Here is a 24,306-nt window from a genome sequence, read left to right on the forward strand (position 1 = left end):
CTTCTGTACCTACGGTATCATAGCTGTATATTTACAGTGTGAGATCTAAGGCTCTGCTGCCTCTGACTGCTAGTCTCAGTGGATTTGGAGATGTCACTACTGTGCTGCTCAGTGTTCTCCTTGCTGAAGTTTCTGAAATGAAGACGCAATATCCCTGCTTCTACCAGAATTGGTGCTTCCATCCAGAGACATAGTGCAGAGCAAGACATGGTAAGTCAGTAACACCTTCCCATCCAGCTTATAGCAAAATGACGGCCAGGCGGGGGTTTCATTGTTCTCACTGGACTTCTTATGACGTCCTTCAGAACAAGCTGGGGCGATCAGTGGTGCGGTATGTCACTCGGACACACCGCATCTCTGATCATGGTAAAGAGCCTATGATGTAGGCACTTTACCATGTGATCTGCTGTTTTCAATCACAGCTGATCACAATGTAAATAGGAAGTGCTGGTTGTTGGCATACCTCTACTCTCACTGGCAGCACATGATTGCTGACGGGGGATCTGCACTGATAATTGGTGCAGTGATTATCAGTGCAGCCCCATCAGCAATGCCTGACAGTAATGGCAATCATTGCTGCCTATCAGTGCTGCATATTGGTGTTGCCTCATCAATGCAGTCTATCAGTGCCCATCAGTGCAGCCTCATCAGCACACATCATTTGGTCCATTGGCTCCCACTGCTATCAATCTGGAGCGGTCGTGCACATCACTGGTTTGGATTGGCCTCGGGTAAGTAAAAGGAGGGTCGGGGGGGAGAGCTGCAGCACAGAAGAATTTTCACCTTAATGCATACAATGCATTAAGGTGAAAAACGTTAGGGCTTTACAACCACTTTAAAGAATCGGCTGCATTGAAACCACAGTCAATGCTAGTGATTAGATCTCTGCCCTTTTGCCTGTCTTTTTTTTTTTTTTTTGGACACAAGTTTCAGAGTTCAGTATCTCTGAGAGCCAGCCATGCTGTATTGCATTGAACAATGCCACCTGTATGCAATGGTTTTAAATTCTGGGAGGTGATAGGGAAGTTTTAGGCAGCTTGTAGTAATCAAAGATGACCGGAAGGACCACAACAGTGCAATGATACTCTTTGACAAAGGTGACAAAGGATGCTGCAAGTCTGCAGTACTGAATAGTGTAATTAACCTGACTATGCAATGTGGCAATTGTGTGTGAATAACAAGGCTGAGCAAACAGAATAAAAAATATTTTTTATTTGATAAATTAAACAGTTCATGTATGAATATTCTATGGGGTTGGTTTACTAAAGGTAAGTAGGCTGTGAACTTCATAAGTGCAGTTGCTCCAAAGCTTAGTAAATGACAGCAAGCTCTACTGACTTCCATTATTCAATCATGTGCAAGCAAAAATGCAGTTTTTTATTTTCTATGCAAAGCTTTATCTCATTTACTAAACTCTGGAGCAACTATGCTTGCAACGTGCACAGTCTATTTACCTTTAGTAAATCAACCCCTCTGTCTGTATGGAACTCAGCTTTAAAGTTGAACTCCGGGCACATTTTTGTTTTTCCCATACAGTAAGGGCTGTGCCCGCACTGCACAGGTTAACTGCTCGTTTTATACTTGGGGAGGGGATGATCCACCAATCCTCCCTGCACAAGACCAGCCCAGCACCCCCACACTCCAACGGTCTTGAAAATGGATTGTTCCTGAAATCAGCACGTTCCATAGACAGGAATAGCCCATCGCACGGGAGCACAGTTTTCCGAAGGATCAGGTAGGTATAAACTTTGTGCCTTAGAAAAAACAAGCAGTTTACTCATGCATCGCGGGCCCAGCTCCACTGCATAGGAAATAAATTGCCTGGAGTTGGGCTTTAGAGGTTATGGGGGGTTTCTGCATGTACCATAAATGTAAGAAGTTTGAGTCTTTGCGGTGATTACAATGAATAAACCTTTATACATTTACACTACACAACATTTCAGCTTTTCTAACTAAGTTCTTCAGGTTTTGTTGTTTCACAACATTGTGTTACCCTCTCCTCATTAACTTGCAATAACATTTTGGGTATTTTTGTCTCCAGATTGTGCTTTTTAATAAGACCTCGTATTAAACATGTGAAGAATATTGCCAGTAAGTGTATCTGCTTTATACCTCCTGCCATCACTAAATGTAGAAATGTAATGTGATTTTTTTTTTTTTTTTGCAGCCAGTCAAATTCTAAAAGTAATTTGTATATTTTCCTGTAGGCTTTAGACAATCATAGTGTGCTCAGTTTTGCAAAAATACACCTTGACCTCAAGTGGTTCCATCTTTAGCATATGTGACTTTATGTACCATAATGTCCACTGTATGATATTTAAAGAGCCTGGGAAAAAAAAAAAGTCTGCAGCTACAAGTACTGTAGCTGCTGACTTTTAATATATGGACACTTACCTGTCCAGGGAACCCACGATGTCGGCACCGCAGACCATTTTCGGATCGGCTCCCGGCTGCTGCCGTCACCATTCCTGGTAAGGGAAACTGGCAGTGAAGCCTTTTCGGCTTCACAGCTGGTTACATACTGCTTATGCATGAAGCGCACTGCACTTTCTAACTGGCCCAGCAGGGGAAGGAGGAGGGGGACTAAACTTCCGAGGGACGGTGCTGCGGCTCAGTCTCCTGGAAGTGGGGAAGGGTACCTGTCCCATCCCCCCCTTTCCCACTGAAAGGTGCCAAATGTTGCACCAGAGGGGGGAGAAAGCAGATAAGCTGAAGTTCCACTTTTGGGTGGAACTCCGCTTTAAAACTGAAGTTTAGACATTTATGCATTTTTTGCATTGTTATACTGGTCCATATTGGACCAATGTAAGTATGTGTGTGCCATATATGTGGGATCCCTGTGGAAGCTGGAAATCAGTATAGTATTCACTGATGTTATTGTGATCTCCACTATCTTGTGGATCCTGTGCTGAGCCCTACTGCATTGTGAACCAAGGGGTATATGGACCCTTGGTACAGGGAAAACTTTGCATTTACTCAATGAATTCAAAGCATTCTCTGATTGGACCAATACAAATCTCGGTTGCTGCATTTTTTTCAATGCTTTATTAAACAAATGGGTTTAAACACTTATGGTCTACCATCATGACAAACTCTATCCTAAATATTATAGAAAAATGTAATGCATCTGTTCTAATTTAGCAGACGGTATTTCAGACTTGTTTACTCCCAAATTATGTGTTATTTACTCATCTTTTTGATTTAACTCTTTTCCCATAGAGCCGAACATGCTTTACTAAAGCCCTGCAGGCACATTACTCATGATACCTTAATCTTTACTCAAACATCACATGCCTATCAAGTTTGTTTTTTCTTCATATATTTCAAAAAAATTGTTAAAAAAAATATATATATATATATATATATATATATATATATATATATATATATATATATATATATATATATATATATATATATATATATATATATATATATATATATATATATATATTTTTTTTTTTTTTAACAATTATGTACCTTTTTTTTTTTTTCTTTTTCTTTTTCTTTTTTTTTTTTTTTTTTATTCAGACAAAACATTTGCAGTCTTCAGGCAGAGATTCAGATATCAGCTGATGTGCTAAACATAAATGCACACTGGGCTTCAAATCACTGCTGCTACAGGAGTTTTGCATTTTCCCTGTAGAAGCAGCTCATTGTTATCTTATGTGTCCATTAGGACGTTTAGAGGCATATTTTAAGCTTAACGCCTGTGCAAAAATGCTCTATATGAGAGGGGATTTTTTTTGCCAAAATAACTTTTTTTTTTTTTTTTTTATGGAAAGATGAAAATGGGAATTTAAAGATGCAAAAATGTGGTCAGATTGGTAACAATATAATTTTCATAATTTTATTTGACAGACATTGGTAAAAATTCTTTATATTAAAATCAACACATAGAAAGCATGCGGTCGTAGTACAAAAGTTTGTTGCCTCTACATGTTTCGCCATAAACATGGCTTCTTCTGGAGCTTTTGTAAGACCCAATGTACAGTATCACCTAAATGTAAGCATGACTGCAGAGGACTATCAAGGTCCCCCAGGTGGTCCGACAGAGTATCAGTGTGCCATAAAGGGGATAAACCTCTTAATCAAACCCTGTTTTAATAAGAGGTCAAGGAATAGAGAAGTCAGTAATCGTATCACTGCTGATATATAATTTAAACAATGATATGAAGCTTGAGAGGGGTCAATGCCATCTAAATAAACTTCATCTGAAATAATTAGATTCCTTTCCTTTATACCAGGGTGATACCACTGAGACAGGGAAGATTCAGGTAGATAACCATTCCCAAGCGAAAAAGCCCTTCGGACCATGGAATCAAATCCCGCAGGTATCAGACAAGACCAGCGGCCGCTTGCCCTGTCTTATAGCTGCTGGATTTGATTTCATGGTGCAGTATATCAAAACAATCAAAGATTTTATTGCAAGCGAATCCAGAATACTCACATTTAAAACTATGAAAACAAGAGTGTCATGAAGCATAGAAACGGATGGTTTGCAACCTACAAGATCGTCACGATTTGTGCGTGTTGCGACGTATGATAACCAGGCTCCACCCTACGCATTTCTTCCAATTAGAACATCATCAGGGGCATGGCTAATGGTCGTCACTTCCTCTGCATATAGGGAGAAGGCAGGAGGGGTCCACCCTTTACATATTGCGTTCCGAGCCTCAGTATCAGCTGCCGGAAGCGGAAATAACATCACCGCTAGAAAAAAAACATACCAGTTGGAACGGAAGTAGCTTTCAACTAGATAGCGGCGGCCATGTTAATGGAGACCAGAGACCAAAAGGTGAAAACCTTTTGTCTATATTCTCCTAAAAATTAGCTCTGCTAAAAAGACCGGGCCTTAAATAGCCCCATCATTAAAAAGTACACTTAATATGAATCAAAATGGCCCTTGTTATAATGAATCACATTTCTATTAACAACATTTTTTTTCATTTTCTTACTGTGAATAAAAAATAAAAATGCTGCTCCCAACTACTCGTGACGTATAGACAAGGCAGAAAGTCACATGACCTGTTTGTGACCTGGCTTTGTGACTATTTCATGCAATTGGAGACTGCAGAGAGTCTAATATTTTTATTAGGACATGCCCTGTCTGGTAGACTTATAGTGGAAAAAAAAAAAATTGGCAAGGGCAAAACCAGGAAGTAGTACCTGCCTATGTAATAAACAAAGATGGCTCTCTTCCTATACAAAGATAAGTTTTACATATGTGTCTAAGGAACAATAAAAAGACTGTGAGCCTGGCTTAACCAGTCAATTACCCATTGTCGTCAGAAAAAGTATATAGGTTGTTCTTAGCCTTTCCTAGCCAAACTAAGCATTCTTTGCAAACTTTAACATGGTTGTGCTCTATAAAAAAATGTTTTTCTTTACAGATCTTGTAAATACAGACAAGAAATCTAAAATCAGTAGAAAGTACAAGATCATATTTAGCCCCCAAAAAGTAAGTTTTATCATTTTTATGATTTGCAAATGAAGACATTTATTTATTTTCTTGAACCTTTATTACATTGTCTTTCCTTGTCCCTCAGTTTTATACATGTGACATGATTCTGGAGCAGGAGGGGATATATGGTGGTAAGTGTTTATGAAATTGTACCGAGTTTCATATAACGTAATAAATTAGTGATTTTACTTTTCAAGTCAATGTTCTTAAAAATCATGAAAATGGGTCTCAGACAAGCACTACCTGATTCCACACCCCTCAGGCACTGAGGAGTAATTTGAACGCAAATTTCACAGCCATAGCGACTTGAAGTCCACCTTTTACAAAAATAATAAATGCATGTAATATATATTTGTGGAAAAGAATGTGCTTCTTCTTTTTTTTTTTTTTTTTTTTTTTTTTTTTTTTTTTTTTTTTTGTAAATCTGCCTGCAAACTGGTGGTGCAATGCCAGGTCCCTGCTGACTCTTCCTCCAGCTCTCTGTCCATACTGAGGTATAGATCTTCAGTTGAAGAGGACGAGAATGTGTCAATGGACTACGAGTGTGGTGACTACTGCACTTGTGTCCAGTTGGGAACTACAAGTCCATCTGCTGTGGTGGTGGTTTGAGGATGGGTGGGGTTCCACTTACACCATATTACATGTTACACCCTAAATCTAGGTGTAATATCATGCCAAAGGTGGAGTTAGCCTATTGAATTTGAGTAAAGCTAGGCATCCATGGCTAAATTATTATATATATATTTTTCGAAATACTTTATTTAAAGATAACACACGGTAAGTACAGAAACCACAACATTGCCATGTTTGAAATTATACATTTCCAAAATTAAGTCTTCACAACAAAAGCCATTGCATATAAAAGAGGCAAGCATGTAAAAGAAAATAAGACTCGGAAAGCCAGGGCCTAGGAAGTCTCAGTACCTTGCGTGGCATTTTACATGGTAGTTTTTACAACGAAGAAGAGCAAGAATGACTCCAGGGGTCTCGAGAAAAAAAGAACAGTTAGGAAAAAAGAAAAGGGATGAGAAAGGAAGAAGAGGGAAAAAAAGGGGGGGGGGAGTGGGTTAAGGGAGCCATTCAGCCTGCCAAGCACTCCTTCTGGGCTTGGGGACCCAACATTATTGTCTCCAGTACAGGGGATTTAAGTCACCAGCTTTGCGTACTCCTCAGAATAGACTGTTTTTGCCAGTAAAACCATTTATTGAGAACTTTTTCACGAAGACCTTTCTCCGTGGCCGCCAAACCCTCCATCGTATTGATTTCAGTAGTTTTTTTTTTTTTTTTTAACCAGACAGAGACTGACGCTGGCTGTGCCTGCTTCCAAAAAAGTGGGATGTAGCTCTTTGCTGCTGTAAGCAGGAGAGATCAAATGGATCATCTGTAGAGCTTACTAGAAATCTTGTGGTGATACAGAAGGGAAAAACGCAGGATCCTATGGTAGCTCCCGATCAGTGAATTTTTGTGTTATGCAATGGTCCTCTGTCCAGTAGGACTGCAGTAGGCGGCAGGACCGAAACATGTGAAGAAGAGAACCGAACTCCTCCCCACATCTCTAACAAAGATCTGAACATCCTATGAATCTTTCCTGGCATATAGTACCATCGGGTCAGCCCTTTAAACCCAGTCTCCTGGTGCTTAGAGCAAATAGACGTTTGTAAGAAAACAAAATAACTCTTTCCACTTGTTTGTCTGTAAATTGTAGCCCTAAATCATGTTCCCACCTGGCGATATAAATGGTCTGAAGTCCGGTGACGGAGATATCAGAAATTTGTAGGTCTGAGAAACCGCATGGCACAGCGGAGATGATTCTAGATACATCAGTTCAAATTTAGTGAGGCGTCTCTGAAAGGTCTCCGGGAAGGGTAGAAAGCCAATGAAGTGGGCCAATTGTAATTTTTGCCAGAATGATAGTCCCGTAAAAGTCAGATCATCTATGTTTTGTTGTCTGGTGATCTGTTGTCCATTTACATTGAAATGATGGGCCTGGAATCGCCCAGCCAATTTCATGTCCTGGAATCTATAGTCATGAAGTCCAGGGCTGAAAGCAGGGTTGCCGTCTATGTGAGTAAGTGGTGTGTTGTTCAATGGAGTTTTGCACTTGCATTTGAAGAAATAAAGGCACCTAATTTTTACTCAACCCTGAGTGCGGCTATCCAGAGTTTTGTTCTGCTTCTATACATTAAGTGGGGAGGGGCTCGGAGAAATAGAGAGGTCATGGAACGCCTTTGAACAGACCCGCCACATCTCTTCCACTGTGGAGTGATCTAGAATCCAGATAGGCAAATCTGTTTGGCAGCGGGATCCCTGCTAGGATCTGTTCCACCTGCACCCACTGTTTAAGAGGACCATGGCGGCACCAATCCAGAACACGCATCAGATAGCAAGCATTTGGCATAGTCATACCATCCAGCAGTTTTGGTAGTCGCAAAATTGACTTTGCCAGGCGAAGGGGTTTCAGGGCCTATAGGAAACAGACAAGGGCCCGGTTCACTGCCCTAAGAAAGAGGCTCGGGACCCAAATGGGAAGTGCCTGGAAGTGGTAAAGTAAACCGGACATAATATTCATTTTTACTATACTACACCATCCAAACCAAGAGAACAAGCCATGTTGCCAGGACAGAAGGTCCTTTTTGATAGCTACCAAAAAGAGGAGGGAAGTTGAGTGAGAAAATGTCTTCCACCCTACTAGGTAAAAGGATGCCCAGATACTTTAAATGCGCTGCGGCCCACTTTAAGGGGAAATTAACCCCAAGTAGAGTAGATAAAGAGGCCGGCATACATATATTCAGCGCCTCTGATTTCTGATAATTGACCCGAAAAAAGGATAGGGCCTCAAGTCTTCAGTTCTGAAAAAGCAGATTCTGGATAAGGACCGGGGATTGGACAAGGCAAAATTTTTGAATGAGAGAAAAGTAGTAAATTTCCTAATTTGCATAGATGGAGGAATTTCCACTGCTTGCTTTTGTATTCAGCAGCTGCGGCTGCCTGAATACCTCAACAGAGACTGCATCTGATAGGATATAATTACTGTTCAGCATTTTGCTCTCCAGGAGAAATCCAAAATGGCAGCACCCACAACGTTGTAACAGCCCCGTGTAGAATTTTAATAGGAAAAGATTCTGAGCAGTACCTGCCATCTTCAAAGTACTTATATGTAAATATTACCACTAAGGCAGTGATGGGTGTTTTTCAGGCACTATTTTCATCTATTGTCTAGATCAGTGGTTCTCAACTCCTGTCCTCAGGACCCACTAACAGGCCAGGTTTTAGGTATTACCTTGGGGAGATGTGGACTAGAACCAGGAAATAAAACCGACACATTCCTTAGTAAAAACAGCACACAGTGAATGCACCAAGTACTTTTAGGCACACAATTAATCCCTTAATCACCCTAGATGTTAACCCATTCCTTGCCAGTGTCATTAGTACAGTGACAGTGTATATTTTGAACACTTATCACTGTATTCGTATCACTGGTTAACACAAAGTGTCAGTTATTGTCAGATTGCTGGCATACTATTACAGTTCCGCTTTAAGTTGCTGATCACCGCCATTACTAGTATAGAAAAAAAAATCCAGTATAGATACCATAGTTTGTAGATGCTGTAACTTTTGTGCAAACTAATCAATATATGTTTATTGGGATTTGTTTACCAAAAATATGTAGCAGAATAAAAATTGCCCTGAATTTTTATATAGACATTTGTTTTTTTGTTTTTTTACTTATGTATTGAATGTGTTTTTTTTTTTTTTTTTTTTTTTTTTTTTATAGCAGAAAGTAAAAAAATATTGTTTTTTTTCCCCCAAAATTGTCAGCTTTTTTTTTTATGTTCTAGCACAAAAAAAACCCAGTGGTGATCAAATGCCACCAAAAGAGAGCTCTATTTGTGGGGAAAAATGATAATAATAAAAAAAAAAAAATATATATATATATATATATATATATATATATATATATATATATATATATATATATATATGTATATATATAGTGCCTTGCGAAAGTATTCGGCCCCCTTGAACTTTTCAACCTTTTGCCACATTTCAGGCTTCAAACATAAAGATATAAAATTGTAATTTTTTGTGAAGAATCACCAACAAGTGGGACACAATTGTGAAGTGGAACAAAATCTATTGGATATTTTAAACTTTTTTAGCAAATAAAAAACTGAAAAGTGGTGCGTGCAAAATTATTCAGCACCTTTACTTTCAGTGCAGCAAACTCACTCCAGAAGTCCAGCGAGGATCTCTGAATGATCCAATGTTGTCCTAAATGACTGATGGTGATAAATAGAATCCACCTGTGTGTAATCAAGTCTCTGTATAAATGCACCTGCTCTGTGATAGTCTCAGGGTTCTGTTGAAAGCGCAGAGAGCATCATGAAGACCAAGGAACACACCAGGCAGGTCCGTAATACTGTTGTGGAGAAGTTTAAAGCCGGATTTGGATACAAAAAGATTTCCCAAGCTTTAAACATCCCAAGGAGCACTGTGCAAGCGATCATTTTGAAATGGAAGGAGTATCAGACCACTGCAATTCTACCAAGACCTGGCCGTCCCTCTAAACTTTCAGCTCAGACAAGGAGAAGACTGATCAGCGATGCAGCCAAGAGGCCCATGATCACTCTGGATGAACTGCAGAGAACTACAGCTGAGGTGGGAGAGTCTGTCCATAGGACAACAATCAGTCGTACACTGCACAAATCTGGCCTTTATGGAAGAGTGGCAAGAAGAAAGCCATTTCTCAAAGATATCCATAAAAAGTCTCGTCTAAAGTTTGCCACAAGCCACCTGGGAGACACCAAACATGTGGAAGAAGGTGCTCTGCTCAGATGGAGCCAAAATCAAACTTTTTGCCCACAATGCAAAACGATATGTTTGGCGTAAAAGCAACACAGCTCATCACCCTCAACACACCATCCCCACTGTCAAACATGGTGGTGGCAGCATCATGGTTTGGGCCTGCTTTTCTTCAGCAGGGACAGGGAAGATGGTTAAAATTGAGGGGAAGATGGATGCAGCCAAATACAGGACCATTCTGGATGAAAACCTGTTGGAGTCTGCAAAAGACCTGAAACTGGGATGGAGACTTATCTTCCAACAAGACAATGATCCCAAACATACAGCAAAATCTACAAAGGAATGGTTCACAAATAAACGTATCCAGGTGTTAGAATGGCCAAGTCAAAGTCCAGACCTGAATCCAATCGAGAATCTGTGGAAAGAGCTGAAAACTGCTGTTCACAAACGCTCTCCATCCAACCTCACTGAGCTCGAGCTGTTTTGCAAGGAAGAATGGGCAAGAATTTCAGTCTCTCGATGTACAAAACTGATAGAGACATACCCCAAGCGACTTGCAGCTGTAATCGCAGCAAAAGGTGGCTCTACAAAGTATTAACGCAAAAAAATCCAATAGATTTCGTTCCACTTCACAATTGTGTCCCACTTGTTGATTCTTCACAAAAAATTAAAATTTTATATCTTTTTGTTTGAAGCCTGAAATGTGGCAAAAGGTTGAAAAGTTCAAGGGGGCCGAATACTTTCGCAAGGCACTGTATATAAAATCTAAATTGTGTACAGCAGCATTGCATGACCACACAATTGTCAGTTAAAGTAATGCAGTGCCAAAAAGCAGAAAATGGCCTGGTGAGGGAAAATCTTTTCCGGAGGTCAAGTGGTTACAAGCACCCCTGACAAGTACAAAGATGCCCTGCATGGTAAAACACAGTTTTCCATTGCAGGTAGTGTGAAGTAAAAGTGTAAAGTTAACAAAAGTTAGGCACTACTATGTGCTCAATAATAAGTCATGAATTTGTCGATATAAAATTTTTTGTTGATATACAAAAAATATAAATATATCATTATAAAGTCCCATCAAATCCTACAAAAAAATGATTGAAAGTATTATAATCGCCATGATGAAAACTGCATTAATCCTTAACGCCTTCTTATAGTGCTCCACCAATCGTGTGTATAAAATGCATACTCACCAACCATCTATATATAACCAGCCTTCAGATACTATATCAGCTCCTGCGTCTCCTCTAGTACCCTGGAACTGGGAGATCTCGTATTGGTAGAAGGAGTTCACTAACCCTAAATCCCCTGATAATTTTCTGTCCATAGACGTATCACGGGAAAGCACCCGGAGAAAGTGATAAAAAGCATCATAGTGTAGTACTTTTGTTATAAAATTGCCGGTATAAAAATGACAGATTTTCCACTAACATTTAATGGTGAATTAGGCAGCACCAATACAAACAGCTTCCAGTGCAATCCACACCGCTCGCTCTGAGCTGGCGAGCGTTCCAATAGCCGGATTTTCGACCTGAAGATGGACCAGAAGAGATGTCGGTGATGGCGAGTTTGCAGCCTCAATGCATTTCGCAATTCGGAAGCTCCTGTTGTGGTGTTTTTTTTTTTTTTAAGAAAAAATTATTTGATGTTAGCGTTTTTGTTGGCGCCATAATTAACACTTTTCATGATTTAGTGTGAACTAAAATCTTGCTTAATGCAAAACTAAACTCCCCAGTATACTCACCTCACTTTACATCCCCCACCAGCCGCTATCATCTTCTCCCTGGGTACTGTATTTTCAGCCTCTTTAAAGGAGAAGAACAGTCAAAGCTCATTAGGCTATACTTCTGTAGATCACAAGAGTGCAGTTCATTCTGCACGCCTGTGACCCATTTTCAGCAGACAGCGGGCTGAAGCCTGCTGTCAGCTGACATCACAGAGCCAGTCCAGGCTGGAGCATGATTGCAACCATATAGTCGAGATCCGCCAACATACCTGGACCAGCACCCGGCTCAGCCAGCAAACCGCTGAGAGGCTGAAGCTGTTGATCCCACCCCCTCCACAGCCCAGCACTCCAGTCAGCGTGGAGGAGGGGGATGCAGAGCAGAGCATCGGTGCCAGACAGAAGCTCTCTGCTCATAAAGCTCTGAGAACCGAGCAATCAGCTGTGTTTGATCACTCGGTTCTCAGGTCTTAGAGCCAGAAGGGGAAAGATACAACATCGGACCAATGCTGCATCAACCTCTGTTAGTATGATTATGAAAAAAAAACAAAAAAACATTCCCATGCTTCTCTTTTAATTGACCGGCATGGGGGGGTCATTGATTCTGGCACGGCCGAAATGTGCTGAACTGTGAATTTGCAGTTCAGGGCACAGGTGCGAACAGGTGGGTCAGTTTGTTTTATTGTAGAATAGCTATAGCTGCCTGCTCATATTTATCTAAAAGTTAGATTTAGATCCACTTTAACTGCCATGTGTTGTGTATATTTCAGTCTGTATCAGTGTCATTGCAAGTGTTTGTGTATTTTCTATATACAGATGTGACCACTGACGAATGGTCTTTTTACCTCCTTCCACTGGATGATGATATTATCAGCATGGAGCTGCCAGAATTTTTTCGGGATTATTTTCTAGTAAGTAATACCAGTGATCCTCATAATGTGTAAATTAAGCAAAGCTTGTCGGGCATGCACAAACCACGGGCCAATAAATAAATACTAAAGCCAGGGACTCTAAAAATATATAAAAAATTCTTGGTATGTATATAAAACTGAACCTTCCAAAAACATTTTAATGCAAAAAATATATCTGTATGCTAGCCTTAAAGTGGTTGTAAACCCTTACAAACCACTTTGACCTACAGGTAAGCCTAGATTAAGGGTCCTTTCACACGGGGCGGATCAGTTCTGATCCGCCCCGTGGATATCCGTTTGCTCAGCGGGGATCACTCCGCCGATCCCCGCTGAGCAGGGAAATGACAGCTCCGTCTCTGCACACTGCGCAGGGACGGACCTGTCACAGCGCCGCTCTCCCCTATGGGAGATCGGATGACGACGGACCGCAGTGCCCGTCGTCACCCGATCCGATCCGCAGACGGATGGAAAAATAGCTTTTTCCTCCGTTACACTTTTTCGGATCGGAGCGGGTCGGATGTCAGCGGACATGTCACCGCTGACATCCGACGCTCCATAGACCTCTATGGAGCACCCGTTCAGGTCCGCCTAAAAAACTGACAGGCGGGCCTGAACGGGACGTCGGTGTGAAAGAGGCCTTAGGCTTACCTGTAGGTCCAAGAAATATCTCCTAAACCTATACGGTTTAGGAGATATTTACAAAAAGACAGCGTAGACAGCGGCACGCAGGCGCACTGGGCAGGCCGCAGATCATGGCAATATGCCACTCCTGTCGGCTCCCGTGCGCATGTAAGTTATTCATAATGAGCTAGTATGCTATGCATACTAGCTCATTATGCCTTTGCCTTACAGGGTGTGTTTTTTTTTTTTTTTTTGCCTTTACTTCCTCTTTAATGTATATGTATAGTGAACTTTTTTTATTTTCCAGTTTTGGATAAAGAGGGGGAGGGTTAAAATCCCTGTCAATTAAATTTTTTTGTCGAGTCAAAAACATTGAAAATGTGACCGCAACCTGTAGTTGGGAGAAATAATTTTAGTTTGTAATTCTCTCCCGCAGTTGCCCCTGGACACAAACTTTGGAAAAGCGCAATTCAAATAATTTATTTCTACATACAGTATTTTCTATTACTACACATTGCTTATAAGCTGTGAATTTTTAAAGCAGTAGTAAACTTCGCTTTATGTCTTGTACTTACAGGTAAGCTTATAATAAGGCTTACCTGCAGGTACAGTGCATATGTCCTAAACCATTTTGGAGATATTCACATTTGTAGCAGACGGTGACGTCACTGGTGCATGCACACTGGGCTCTGAATGGACGGCACACTGGAGTATGACATCCATTGAGATCACTGTGCACATGCGCAGGAGTGAGGTCTTTGCAGCCCAGCCATTCAAAGGGCCAGAGCCTGTGAACCCGCAAGGAAGACCGGGTGAAGATCGAAGCACCAGCACTGTTGTCATAATGTGTTAGTATGCAGTGCAGAGTTTTTTTTTACCAGTTTAAGGACATTCGTATACTATTGTTATCATTCTTGCAAGTGATTATTACAAATATATAATTGTATCATTGCTGTAATATTTTGTGCTGTATGGACAGACCAATTTATTCATTTTTTTCCAAGGAAGGAGACCAGAGGTGGATTGCCACTGTGCCCCGAGCACTTAATTTATTGAATTCCATCTTTGGCCCAATCTCCAAGATATACGGAATAGGAAGATGTTCTAAGGTAAGGGGTACCTAAAATCATTATTGGAATTTGTTTTAAATAGGATATGCACCTTGGGGAGGTTACACAACCTGTGTCTGCATGCAGACGGAGCAATGCAGTCGACTTCCTTGTTCCAAGTGAAAGATTGCAGATCTGCAGGACCATTGAAGATTTCAATATTCGTGGCAAGGAAGGTTCTAGAAAAAAAAATTTGCTGCCAAAACGTATCTGACAAATATATTTGTATATCTAATGCAGATGGTCCTTGATATATGGCGGGAGTACCTAGATGATGATGAAACCGATCGTAAAGACCGAAAGCCAGAAATCGGACATGTATTCATGATTGACAGAGGTTTGGATTGTTGCAATGAATACTATACCACAAATGTGGACTCGTATTATGAATCTTATTATGAATGTTGTACAGTACACTAATCAGTGGAGGGCATTGTTAACATCATGTACATACTACACCAGGGTTATTACTTTTAGTAAAGCGAAAGATGCACAGAGAGTACACCAACAGTTCAATGCAATGCAGTAGGAATGCTAAAAATGTAAAAGTAAAAAGACCTTGAACAATTGCAAAAGTTCAACACACCCATATTATTATTAATAATAATATTATACAGGATTTATATAGCTCCAACAGTTTTCACAGCGCTTTACAACATAGGAAGACACTACACCAACAGTACAATACAAAACAAGAGATTTAGAGGAGCCCTGCTTCAGCGAGCTTACAATCTAAGAGGGAGAAACAGGGAGGGACTGTGAGGGATGAAATGATGAGGGGAGTAGAAGATTTGGGTTGTTAGCTGGAGGCAGGAGAGATGAGTTTTCAGGGATCGCCTAAAAGTGGACAGAGTAGGAGATAACCGGACAGATTGGGGTAGTGAGTTCCAGAGGATAGGAGATGTCCTGGAGACGAGTATGGGAGGAGGAGACGAGAGCCTGAGAGCAGAAGGTCTTGGGAGGAGCGGAGAGGGCGGTTTGGGTGATATTTGGAGATAAGATTGGTTATGTATCTCGGGACAGAACTCTGAAATGGCTTTGTATCTTATTGTTAGTGTTTTGAATTTTATTTGTTGGGCAATGGGAAGCCAGTGGAGGGATTGGCAGAGAGGAGTGGCGGACACTGAATGGTTGGTAAGGTGGATAAGTCTGGCAGCAGCATTCATGATAGACTGAAGAGGGGATAGCTTGCGGAGAGTCAAGCCAAATGACGAGGGAGTTACAATGGTCAAGGCGAGAGATAATAAGGCAGTGAATAAGTTGTGTCAATGGTTAGAAAGGGGCGTATTTTGGAGATATTTCAAAGGTGAAGTCTGGGCGATTTGGATAGTGATTGGACCAAGGGAGGAGGTGTAAATGGAGAAGAGAAGTGGTCCGAGGACAGAACCTTGAGGTACCCCTACAGAAAGAGGAAGTGGAGAGGAGGAAACCGTTATAGGTCACACTGAAGGAACACTGTGATAAGTAGGAGGAGAGCCAGGAGAGAGCAGAATCTTGAAGGCCAAGAGAGTGGAGTTTTGTGAGGAGGAGGGGCTGGTCAACAATATAAAAGGCTGCAGAGAAGTCGAGTAGTATGAGTATGCAGTAGTGCCCATTGGTTTTAGCAGTTAGTAGGTCATTAGTGAGTTTCATTAGGGCAGTTTTAGTGGAGTGAAGCAAAAGAAAGCCAGACTGTAAGCCCTTGTACACACGGTTGGACATTCCAATGGAAAATGTCCGATCGGACCGTGTTGTTGGATAATCCGACCAACAAAGTTTGAGAGCTGGATATAAAATTTTCCGACAACATGATCCGATTGGACTTTGTCCGATCGTTTCTAGAGAATTCTGATCGGACAAAGTGCCACGCATGCTCATATCAAATTACGAGACCAAAGCTATTGGCTACTAGCCTGAACGTAGTCCCGTCGTAACGAACGAACAAACGTCATTGCGTTCCGAACGATCGAATTTTCCGACAACTTTGTCCGACAGTGTGTATGCAAAACTAGTTTCGGACAAAATCCTTCAGAAAAAAATCTGACGGATTTTGTGGTTGGAATGTCCGACCGTGTGTACAAGGGCTAAGGGGTCAAGAAGGTTGTTGTCAGTGAGGTAAGAGCTAAGACGGTTGTAGAATAATCATTATAAAAGTTTTGATGCAAACAGGAGCGAGGAGATGGGTCTTAGATTGTCCAGAAAGGGTATGTTAAGTGGGTTAGACGTCTGTGCAGTGGAGATGTCCCCACGAATTGCATCAATCTTGTTTTTGAAGTGGTACAGTGAAGTGATACAAGTGAAGACAGAGTATATATACAGTTTGCTTTTTTAATATAGTATTAAAATTGTTTAATAAAACCACATAATATTATCTGTACATAGAGGCTCTTTATTGCTTCCTTGCACGTCCCTCATATTGTTCTCTAGCAGTCCTTGGATAGCATCTGTGAAAATTCTGTGTTAAAATCTATTTTTTTTTTCCTTTGCCCTTAACATGTCCCTTAATCCCTCTTTTCCCCATTGACTGACCTCTGGCAATAAAGAAAAAAATGATTCAACCTGCTGGTAAATTAAGGAAATGTCACTGTAACTAGAAAGACTAAACTTTAAATCAGACTTTTGAAGGTGAAAGTGTTACTAAACTCTCTACAAATCTGCCTCCACACTGCTAAACAAACCTACTACAACACTCTCATCAAAACCCTCTCATCCAAACCTCGTCAACTCTTTTCTACCTTTAATTCCTTATTTCACCCCCCACTGCCCCCACCCACCAACTTGCTTACCACTCCACAGATTGCCAACCGTTTCAAAAGTGAAATCGACACAATTCGCAAGAAGATATCCAGCATTCAACTTCCTCCCCTACCCAACACATCAGGTCCAATACCACACTGGATACTCTCCTCTGTCTGCCCAGTTACCACCAATGAAGTTGATAAACTCCTCTCCATGACCCACCTCACCTCCTGTCCCCTCACAATTACTGTGACCACCCTCTCACTCTGTCCCAAACTCCCTAACTCACATCTTAAACCTCTTCCTCTCCTCCGGCCCCTATCCTACCCTGCTCAAACATGCACTGGTTACCCCCATACTTTAAAAAAACCTCACTAGAGCCCACCTGTTTTGAATAACTTAAGACCCATCTCTCTGCTCCCATTTGCCTCCAAACTCATCGAATGCCTTGTCCATGACCAAATGAGTCGCTACCTCACGGACAACAACCTTCTCAACCCCCTACAGTCCGGCTTCCATCCACAACAATCTACTGAAACTGCCCTACTAAAACTCACCAATGACCTACTAACTGCTAAAACCAATGGCCATTACTCTATACTCATACTCTTAGACCTCTCTGCTGCCTTTGACACAGTTGACCACCTGCTCCTCCTCAGCAAACTCTACTCCCTTGGCCTCTGTGATTCTGCTTTATCCTGGTTCTCCTCTTACCTATCTCAGCTAACTTTCAGTGTCACAATTCCATCTCCTCCGCTCCTCTTCCTCTCTCTGTTGGGGTACCCCAAGGCTCTGTCCTTGGGCCCCTCCTATTCTCGCTCTATACCTCTTCCCTGGGCCAGTCGATAACCTCCCATGGCTTCCAATACCACCTCTGCACCGATGACACCCAGATCTATCTCTCCACACCTTAACTCACCACCTCGATCTCCTCGTGGATCTCAAACTTACTGAATGACATATCAGTATGGATGTCACACCGCTTTCTCAAACTCAATCTTTCTAAAACTGAACTTGTAATATTTACTCCTTCTTGGTCTCCCCCCCACCCCCCCCGACTTTACCATTAAGATCAGCAGCACAACCATTGGTCCCTCCACACATGCCAGGGTCCTGAGTGTAATCCTTCACTCGGACCTCTCCTTCAGCCCCCATATCCAATCACTGGCTAAATCCTGCTGCCTTAACCTTCGCAACATCTCCAGAATTTGACCCTTCCTGACTAATGACACCACAAAGCAACTTATTCAGTCCTTGATTATTTCCCCCCTTGACTACTGCAACTCTCTTCTTAATGGCAGCCTATCCCCCCTTTAGTCTATTATGAGTGCTGTTACTAGACTAATACACCTCACTAATCGATCTGTGACTGCTGCCCCACTCTGCCAATCCCTTCACTGGCTTCCCATACCCCACCGTGTAAAATTCAAAATGTTAACCACAACATACAAGGCCATCCACAACATCGCCCCCATCTACATCACCACCCTCATCTGCAGATATCGCCCAAATCGTCCCCTCCGCTCCTCCCAGGACCTCCTGCTCTCTAGCTCCCTTGTTACCTCCTCTCATACGCATCTTCAGGACTTCTCCAGAGCCTCTGGAATTCCCTGCCCTGGTATATCCGATCAGCCCCTAACCTGTCCACCTTTAGGAAATCTCTGAAAACTCACTTATTCAGGGAAGCATGAAACAACGCATTAAGGTAAAAAACGTTTTTAGGTTTAGTAACACTTTTTAAGTCATTTTTAGTCACACAGATTTCAGAGCTGTGAAGGCACAGTGAGATCTATTATTACTATTGGAGAATAGGATAGATTCTTTGTGTATAAAGTAGACCTTAGCGCAAGGCAGGCTGTTGAATGGCTGAGTGATATAGACAAAGCTTATGGGCACAGGGGGAATATATTAAACATATTTTCTTTTTATTAAATTGCAGATGTGGATTATGTCACACCATTATGCTCGCAGTTGGTGTATGAAGGGGTTGTTGATGATATTTTCCGGATTAAATGTGGTAAGCGTTTCCTGTTTTTCAAGAATTTTATCCTCCGTATGTTTTTTTTTTTTTTTTTTACTGCCATGCATATGTGTAGGACTTAAAGAGGAAGTAAACCCTGATGGGTTTACTTCCTCTTTGTCTCCTTGTAAAGGTAAAGCATAATGGACTACTATGCATCCCGATCACGGCCAGCCCTGCCAGTGCCCACCTGCCCCCTGCCAGTGCCACCTCATCAATAAGTGCCCCCCGTCAGTGCCACCCAGCAGTGCCCACAGTGCCACCCATCAGTGCCCACAGTGCCACCCATCAGTGCCCGCAATCTGCCTCAACAACGGTGCTGCACCCCAGTGCCACATATCCGTGCCCATCAGTGTCATCTACCAGTGCCCATCAGTGTCATCTACCAGTGGCCAGCAGTGCCACCTATCAGAGCCACCTATCAGTGCCACCTATCAGTGCCCATCAGTCCCATCTATCAGTGGTACCTATCAGTGCCCCTTAGTGCCACCCATTCGTGCCACTCATCAGTGCCCCTTTATCTGTGCCCATCAGTACTACCTTATCTGTGCCTATCGGTGCCACCTTATCTGTGCCTATCGGTGCCACCTTAACTATGCCTATCAGTGCCCACCAGTGCAGCCTATCAGTGCCCACCAGTGCAGCTTATCAGTGCCCACCAATGCAGCTCATCAGTGCCGCCTCATCAGCGCACTTCAATGAAGGAGAAAAATGACCTGTTTGCAAAATTTTATAACAAAATATTAAACATGATTTTTTTTTTTTTGCATCTTTTTTTGTTTGTTTAGCAAAAAATAAAACTCCGAGCTGTAACTAAATACCACCAAAAGAAAGCTCTATTTGTGGGAAAAAAATGATAAAAATTTCATTTGGGTACAGTGTTGTATGCCCGCGCAATTGTCATTCAAAGTGCATCAGCGCTGAAAGCTGAAAATTGGTCTGGGCAGGAGGGGGGTTTAAGTGCCCAGTAAGCAAGTGGTTAAAGAGCTCCGGTGCACGCGCCACCGGAGCCCTGCTCCTGCTGTGATTGGGCACAGTGGGAGCCAGTCAGAGGGTCCGGCAGCTGCGATGGTCACTGGGAGCCACCGATCGTTCACAGCAGAGGCAGAACAGTGGTCTGCCTATATAAACAAGGCAGACTGCCCTTCTGTGAGGGAGGAAAATGGAGATCTTGTGTTTCTGCTAAGCAGCAACACGGATCTCTTTTTTTTTCCTCCAGTAACTGCATTCTCCCCACAGTAGGAAAGCACTCCCTAGGAGCACACTTAACCCTTTTATTGCCTGTTGCCAGTGTCCTTTATACAGTGACAGTGCATTTTTTTAGCACTGATCACTGTATTGGTGTCACTAGTCCCCAAAAAGTGTCAGTTAGTGTCAGATTTGTCCACCGCAATGTCCCACTAAAAATGATGGCCGCCATTACTAGTAAAAACAATAAAAAATAAAAAGTCCATAAATCTATTCCATAGTTTGTAGACGCTATTATTTTTGCGCAAACCAATCAATATAAATACGCTTATTGGGATTTTTTCCCAAAACATGTAGCAGGATACATATGTGGGAAAAGGACATAGATTTTATTTGGATACAGCATTGCACAACTGCGCAATTGTCAGTTAAAGCAATGCAGTGCCGTATCGCAAAAAATCGCCTGGTCAGGAAGGGATTAAAACATTCCAGGGCTGAAGTGGTTAATGAATAATTAGACTCACCTGTACTTGAATTCTTGTTAATTAGGATTTTGTTGTCTAAAATGTAGCTTTGCTTTTAAGATTTTCATTGGGGTGTATTCATTTTTGCAACTTGGTCTTGAATGAATGTATGTGTACACAGTATCTCACAAAAGTGAGTACACCCCTCACATTTTTATAAATATTTTATTATATCTTTTCATGTGACAACACTGAAGAAATGACACTTTGCTACAATGTAAAGTAGTGAGTGTACAGCTTGTATAACAGTGTACATTTGCTGTCCCCTCAAAATAACTCAACATGCAGCCATTAAAGTCTAAACTGCTGGCAATAAAAGTGAGTACACCCCTTAGTGAAAATGTCCATATTGGGTCCAGTTAGCCATTTTCCCTCCCCGGTGTCATGTGACTTGTTAGTGTTACCAGGTCTCAGGTGTGAATGGGGAGCAGGTGTGTTAAATTTGGCGTTATCGCTCTCAGTCTCTAATACTGGTCACTGGAAGTTCAACATGGCACCTCATGGCAAAGAACTCTCTCAGGATCTGAAAAAAAAAGACTTGTTGCTCTACATAAAGATAGCCTAGGCTATAAGAAGATTGCCAAGACCCTGAACCTGATACTGAGCTGCAGCACGGTGGCCAAGACCATACAGCAGTTTAACAGGACAAGTTCCACTCAGAAAAAGGCCTCGCCATGGTCGAACAAAGAAGTTGAGTGCACATGCTCAGGGTCATATCCAGAGGTTGTCTTTGGGAAATAGACAGTGCTCAGCCCATATGCCGCACACTGCATCAAATTGGTCTGCATGGCTGTCATCCCAGAAGGAAGCCTCTTCTAAAGATGATGCACAAGAAAGCCCGCAAGTTCAGTTTGCTGAAGACAAGCAGACTAAGGACATGGATTACTGGAACCATGTCCTGTGGTCTGATGAGACCAAGATAAATGTATTTGGTTCAGATGGTGTCAAGTATGTGTGGCAGCAACCAGGTGAGAAGTATAAAGACAAGTGTGTTTTGCCTACAGTCAAGCATGGTGGTGGGAGTGTCATGGTCTGGGGCTGCATGAGTGCTGCCGGCACTGAGGAGCTACAGTTCATTGAGGGAACCATGAATGCCAACATGTACTGTGACATACTGAAGCAGAGCATGATCCCCTGCCTTTGGAGACTGGGCCGCAGGGCAGTATTCCAACATGATAACGACCCCAAACACACCTCCGAGATGACCACTGCCTTGCTAAAGAAGCTGAGGGTAAAGGTGATGGACTAGCCAAATATGTCTCCAGACCGAAACCCTATTAAGCATCTGTGGGGCATCCTCAAAAGGAAAGTGGAGGAGTGCAAGGTCTCTAACATCCACCAGCTCCGTGATGTTGTCATGGAATGGAGAAGACTCCAGTGGCAACCTGTGATGCTCTGATGAACTCCATGCCCAAGAGGGTTGCTGGAAAATAATGGTGGCCACACAAAATATTGATACTTTGGGCCCAATTTGTACGTTTTCACTTAGGGGTGTACTCACTTTTGTTGCCAGCGGTTTAGACATGAATGGCTGTGTGTTGAGTTATTTTGAGGGGACAGCAAATTTACACTGTTATACAAGCTGTACATTCACTACTTTACATTGTAGCAAAGTGTCATTTCTTCATTGTTGTCATATGAAAAGATAGAATAAAATATTTACAAAAATATGAGGGGGTGTACTCACTTTTGTGATATATATATATATATATATATATATATATATATATATATATATAAACATTATGTATACTTTGTAGAACAGTTAATTGTAAACCAAATCTAAAGCTGGCCATACCCAGTTAGATTATTAGTTTTTTTTTGGCAACTGGGCCACTAAGGATGAGCTCAGGCATGTTCGCAACTCCGCGACAATCCGCAGCGCTAATCGCAGGCAGTGAAACATTTCCTGATCTGTGCAACCGCGGATTGGGAAATGTCTCGCTGCCTGTGATTAGCACTGCGCAGTGTCAGCTTCCTGGCGGGTGCGGGCGCGTGGAGTTGCGGACATGCCTGAGCTCATGCTTATGGGCCACCCACAGAGTAGGTTTTGGCTAGTTTATTAGGAACTGGTCAAAATTCACACAGTGTATGGTGAGTCTTAAACTTCTGGGCACAGTACGCGTGGGTTATGGTTTGCAGTCTTGTCCAGCCTTCAGCAGCACATGAAAGAAACCATCTTTGTTCTCTCTCTCCTTCCAGGCAGTTTGAGTGCTGGACTGACAATACTGCTAAGCTCTACAATCCTGATTGACTTGGTGTGCTAACTTTGCCTAGTACAGCCTCTATTGCAAATATTACAGGAGACTAACATCAAGAAAGATTAGGGTATTCTTTGTAAAAATACTTTTTATAGTTTACAATGAATACCTATCTGGATTAAATTGTGTTTTCATGTCTGCCTGGATTTCCACTTTAAAAAAAGATTATTTTAGAAGAGAACCACCAGGAGGACACCTGGAATGGTAATTATGTCTATGCTTCTAAACTGACGGCGTAACTTTTTGATCCCTAGAAGCCAGGGGGCTTATGTGAGGTCTCTAGTGATACTGGGACAGTTCATTGAATAAAATGCCTACATTTAAAATAATGTTTTTGTTTTTTTATGTGTAGGAAGTGTGGAGTTTGGGCCAGAAGTCACATCTTCTGATAAAAGTATTAAAGTTCTTCTAAACGCTCAGGATAAGGTAAAAAAAAATGCTTTTTTTTAATTTATTTTTTTTATCTATATGTAAGACCTTTAACTTAACTTGCAGGAGACTCAGTACAGCTATTTTCCAATGTTAATGCCTGATACTGAGCTAGCTGACACCATCCTCTTGCATAATATTGCCATACTTAGACAGCCCAGCAGAACTGTCAGTAGCGTTTAAAGTAGGGATGCACTAAAAACATTTTTTTACGAGTTCCAATACCTTTTTTTTTATTTTATTTTTTTTAGTACTAACTAAAGCAAACCAGAAAAAAAGTTTTCATTGTTTATAGTTTATAAAATAAACCTTAAAGAAGCCCGCCTCGCTCTCCGTGACCGCGGGTGTTGCGGACTCGATGTCCGCCGGGTGCCTGCGATCGTGATCAAATACCACCAAAAGAAATCTCTATTTGTGGGAAAAAAAGGACGTCAATTTTGATTGGGTGCAACTTCGCACAATTGTCGGTTTAAAGCGACGCAATGCCGAATTGCAAAAAGTGCTCTGGTCGGGAAGGGGGCAAATCCTTCCAGGGCTG

The 24,306-nt window shown here is 41.8% G+C and overlaps 1 protein-coding gene across 2 annotated transcripts in view; it reads left to right on the forward strand.

Annotated features, from left to right (window-relative positions):
* VPS33B (VPS33B late endosome and lysosome associated) overlaps nucleotides 1-24,306 on the forward strand; it is a 71,998-nt gene that overhangs the window by 3,745 nt on the left and 43,947 nt on the right. The window contains exons 5-12 of one of the 2 annotated variants that reach the window (XM_077472353.1): nucleotides 2,042-2,091; nucleotides 5,394-5,461; nucleotides 5,550-5,595; nucleotides 12,804-12,898; nucleotides 14,524-14,628; nucleotides 14,869-14,965; nucleotides 19,286-19,363; nucleotides 23,692-23,765. In XM_077472353.1, coding sequence (XP_077328479.1) covers nucleotides 2,042-2,091; nucleotides 5,394-5,461; nucleotides 5,550-5,595; nucleotides 12,804-12,898; nucleotides 14,524-14,628; nucleotides 14,869-14,965; nucleotides 19,286-19,363; nucleotides 23,692-23,765 — 613 coding nt within the window. The remainder of the gene's footprint in view (nucleotides 1-2,041; nucleotides 2,092-5,393; nucleotides 5,462-5,549; nucleotides 5,596-12,803; nucleotides 12,899-14,523; nucleotides 14,629-14,868; nucleotides 14,966-19,285; nucleotides 19,364-23,691; nucleotides 23,766-24,306) is intronic. The other variant, XM_077472354.1, reaches the window with a different exon arrangement.

Source organism: Lithobates pipiens, unplaced genomic scaffold (assembly GCF_037356315.1).
Source record: "Lithobates pipiens isolate NorthernLeopardFrog02 unplaced genomic scaffold, aLitPip1_a1.2 Scaffold_8, whole genome shotgun sequence".
Classification (NCBI taxonomy): domain Eukaryota; kingdom Metazoa; phylum Chordata; class Amphibia; order Anura; family Ranidae; genus Lithobates; species Lithobates pipiens.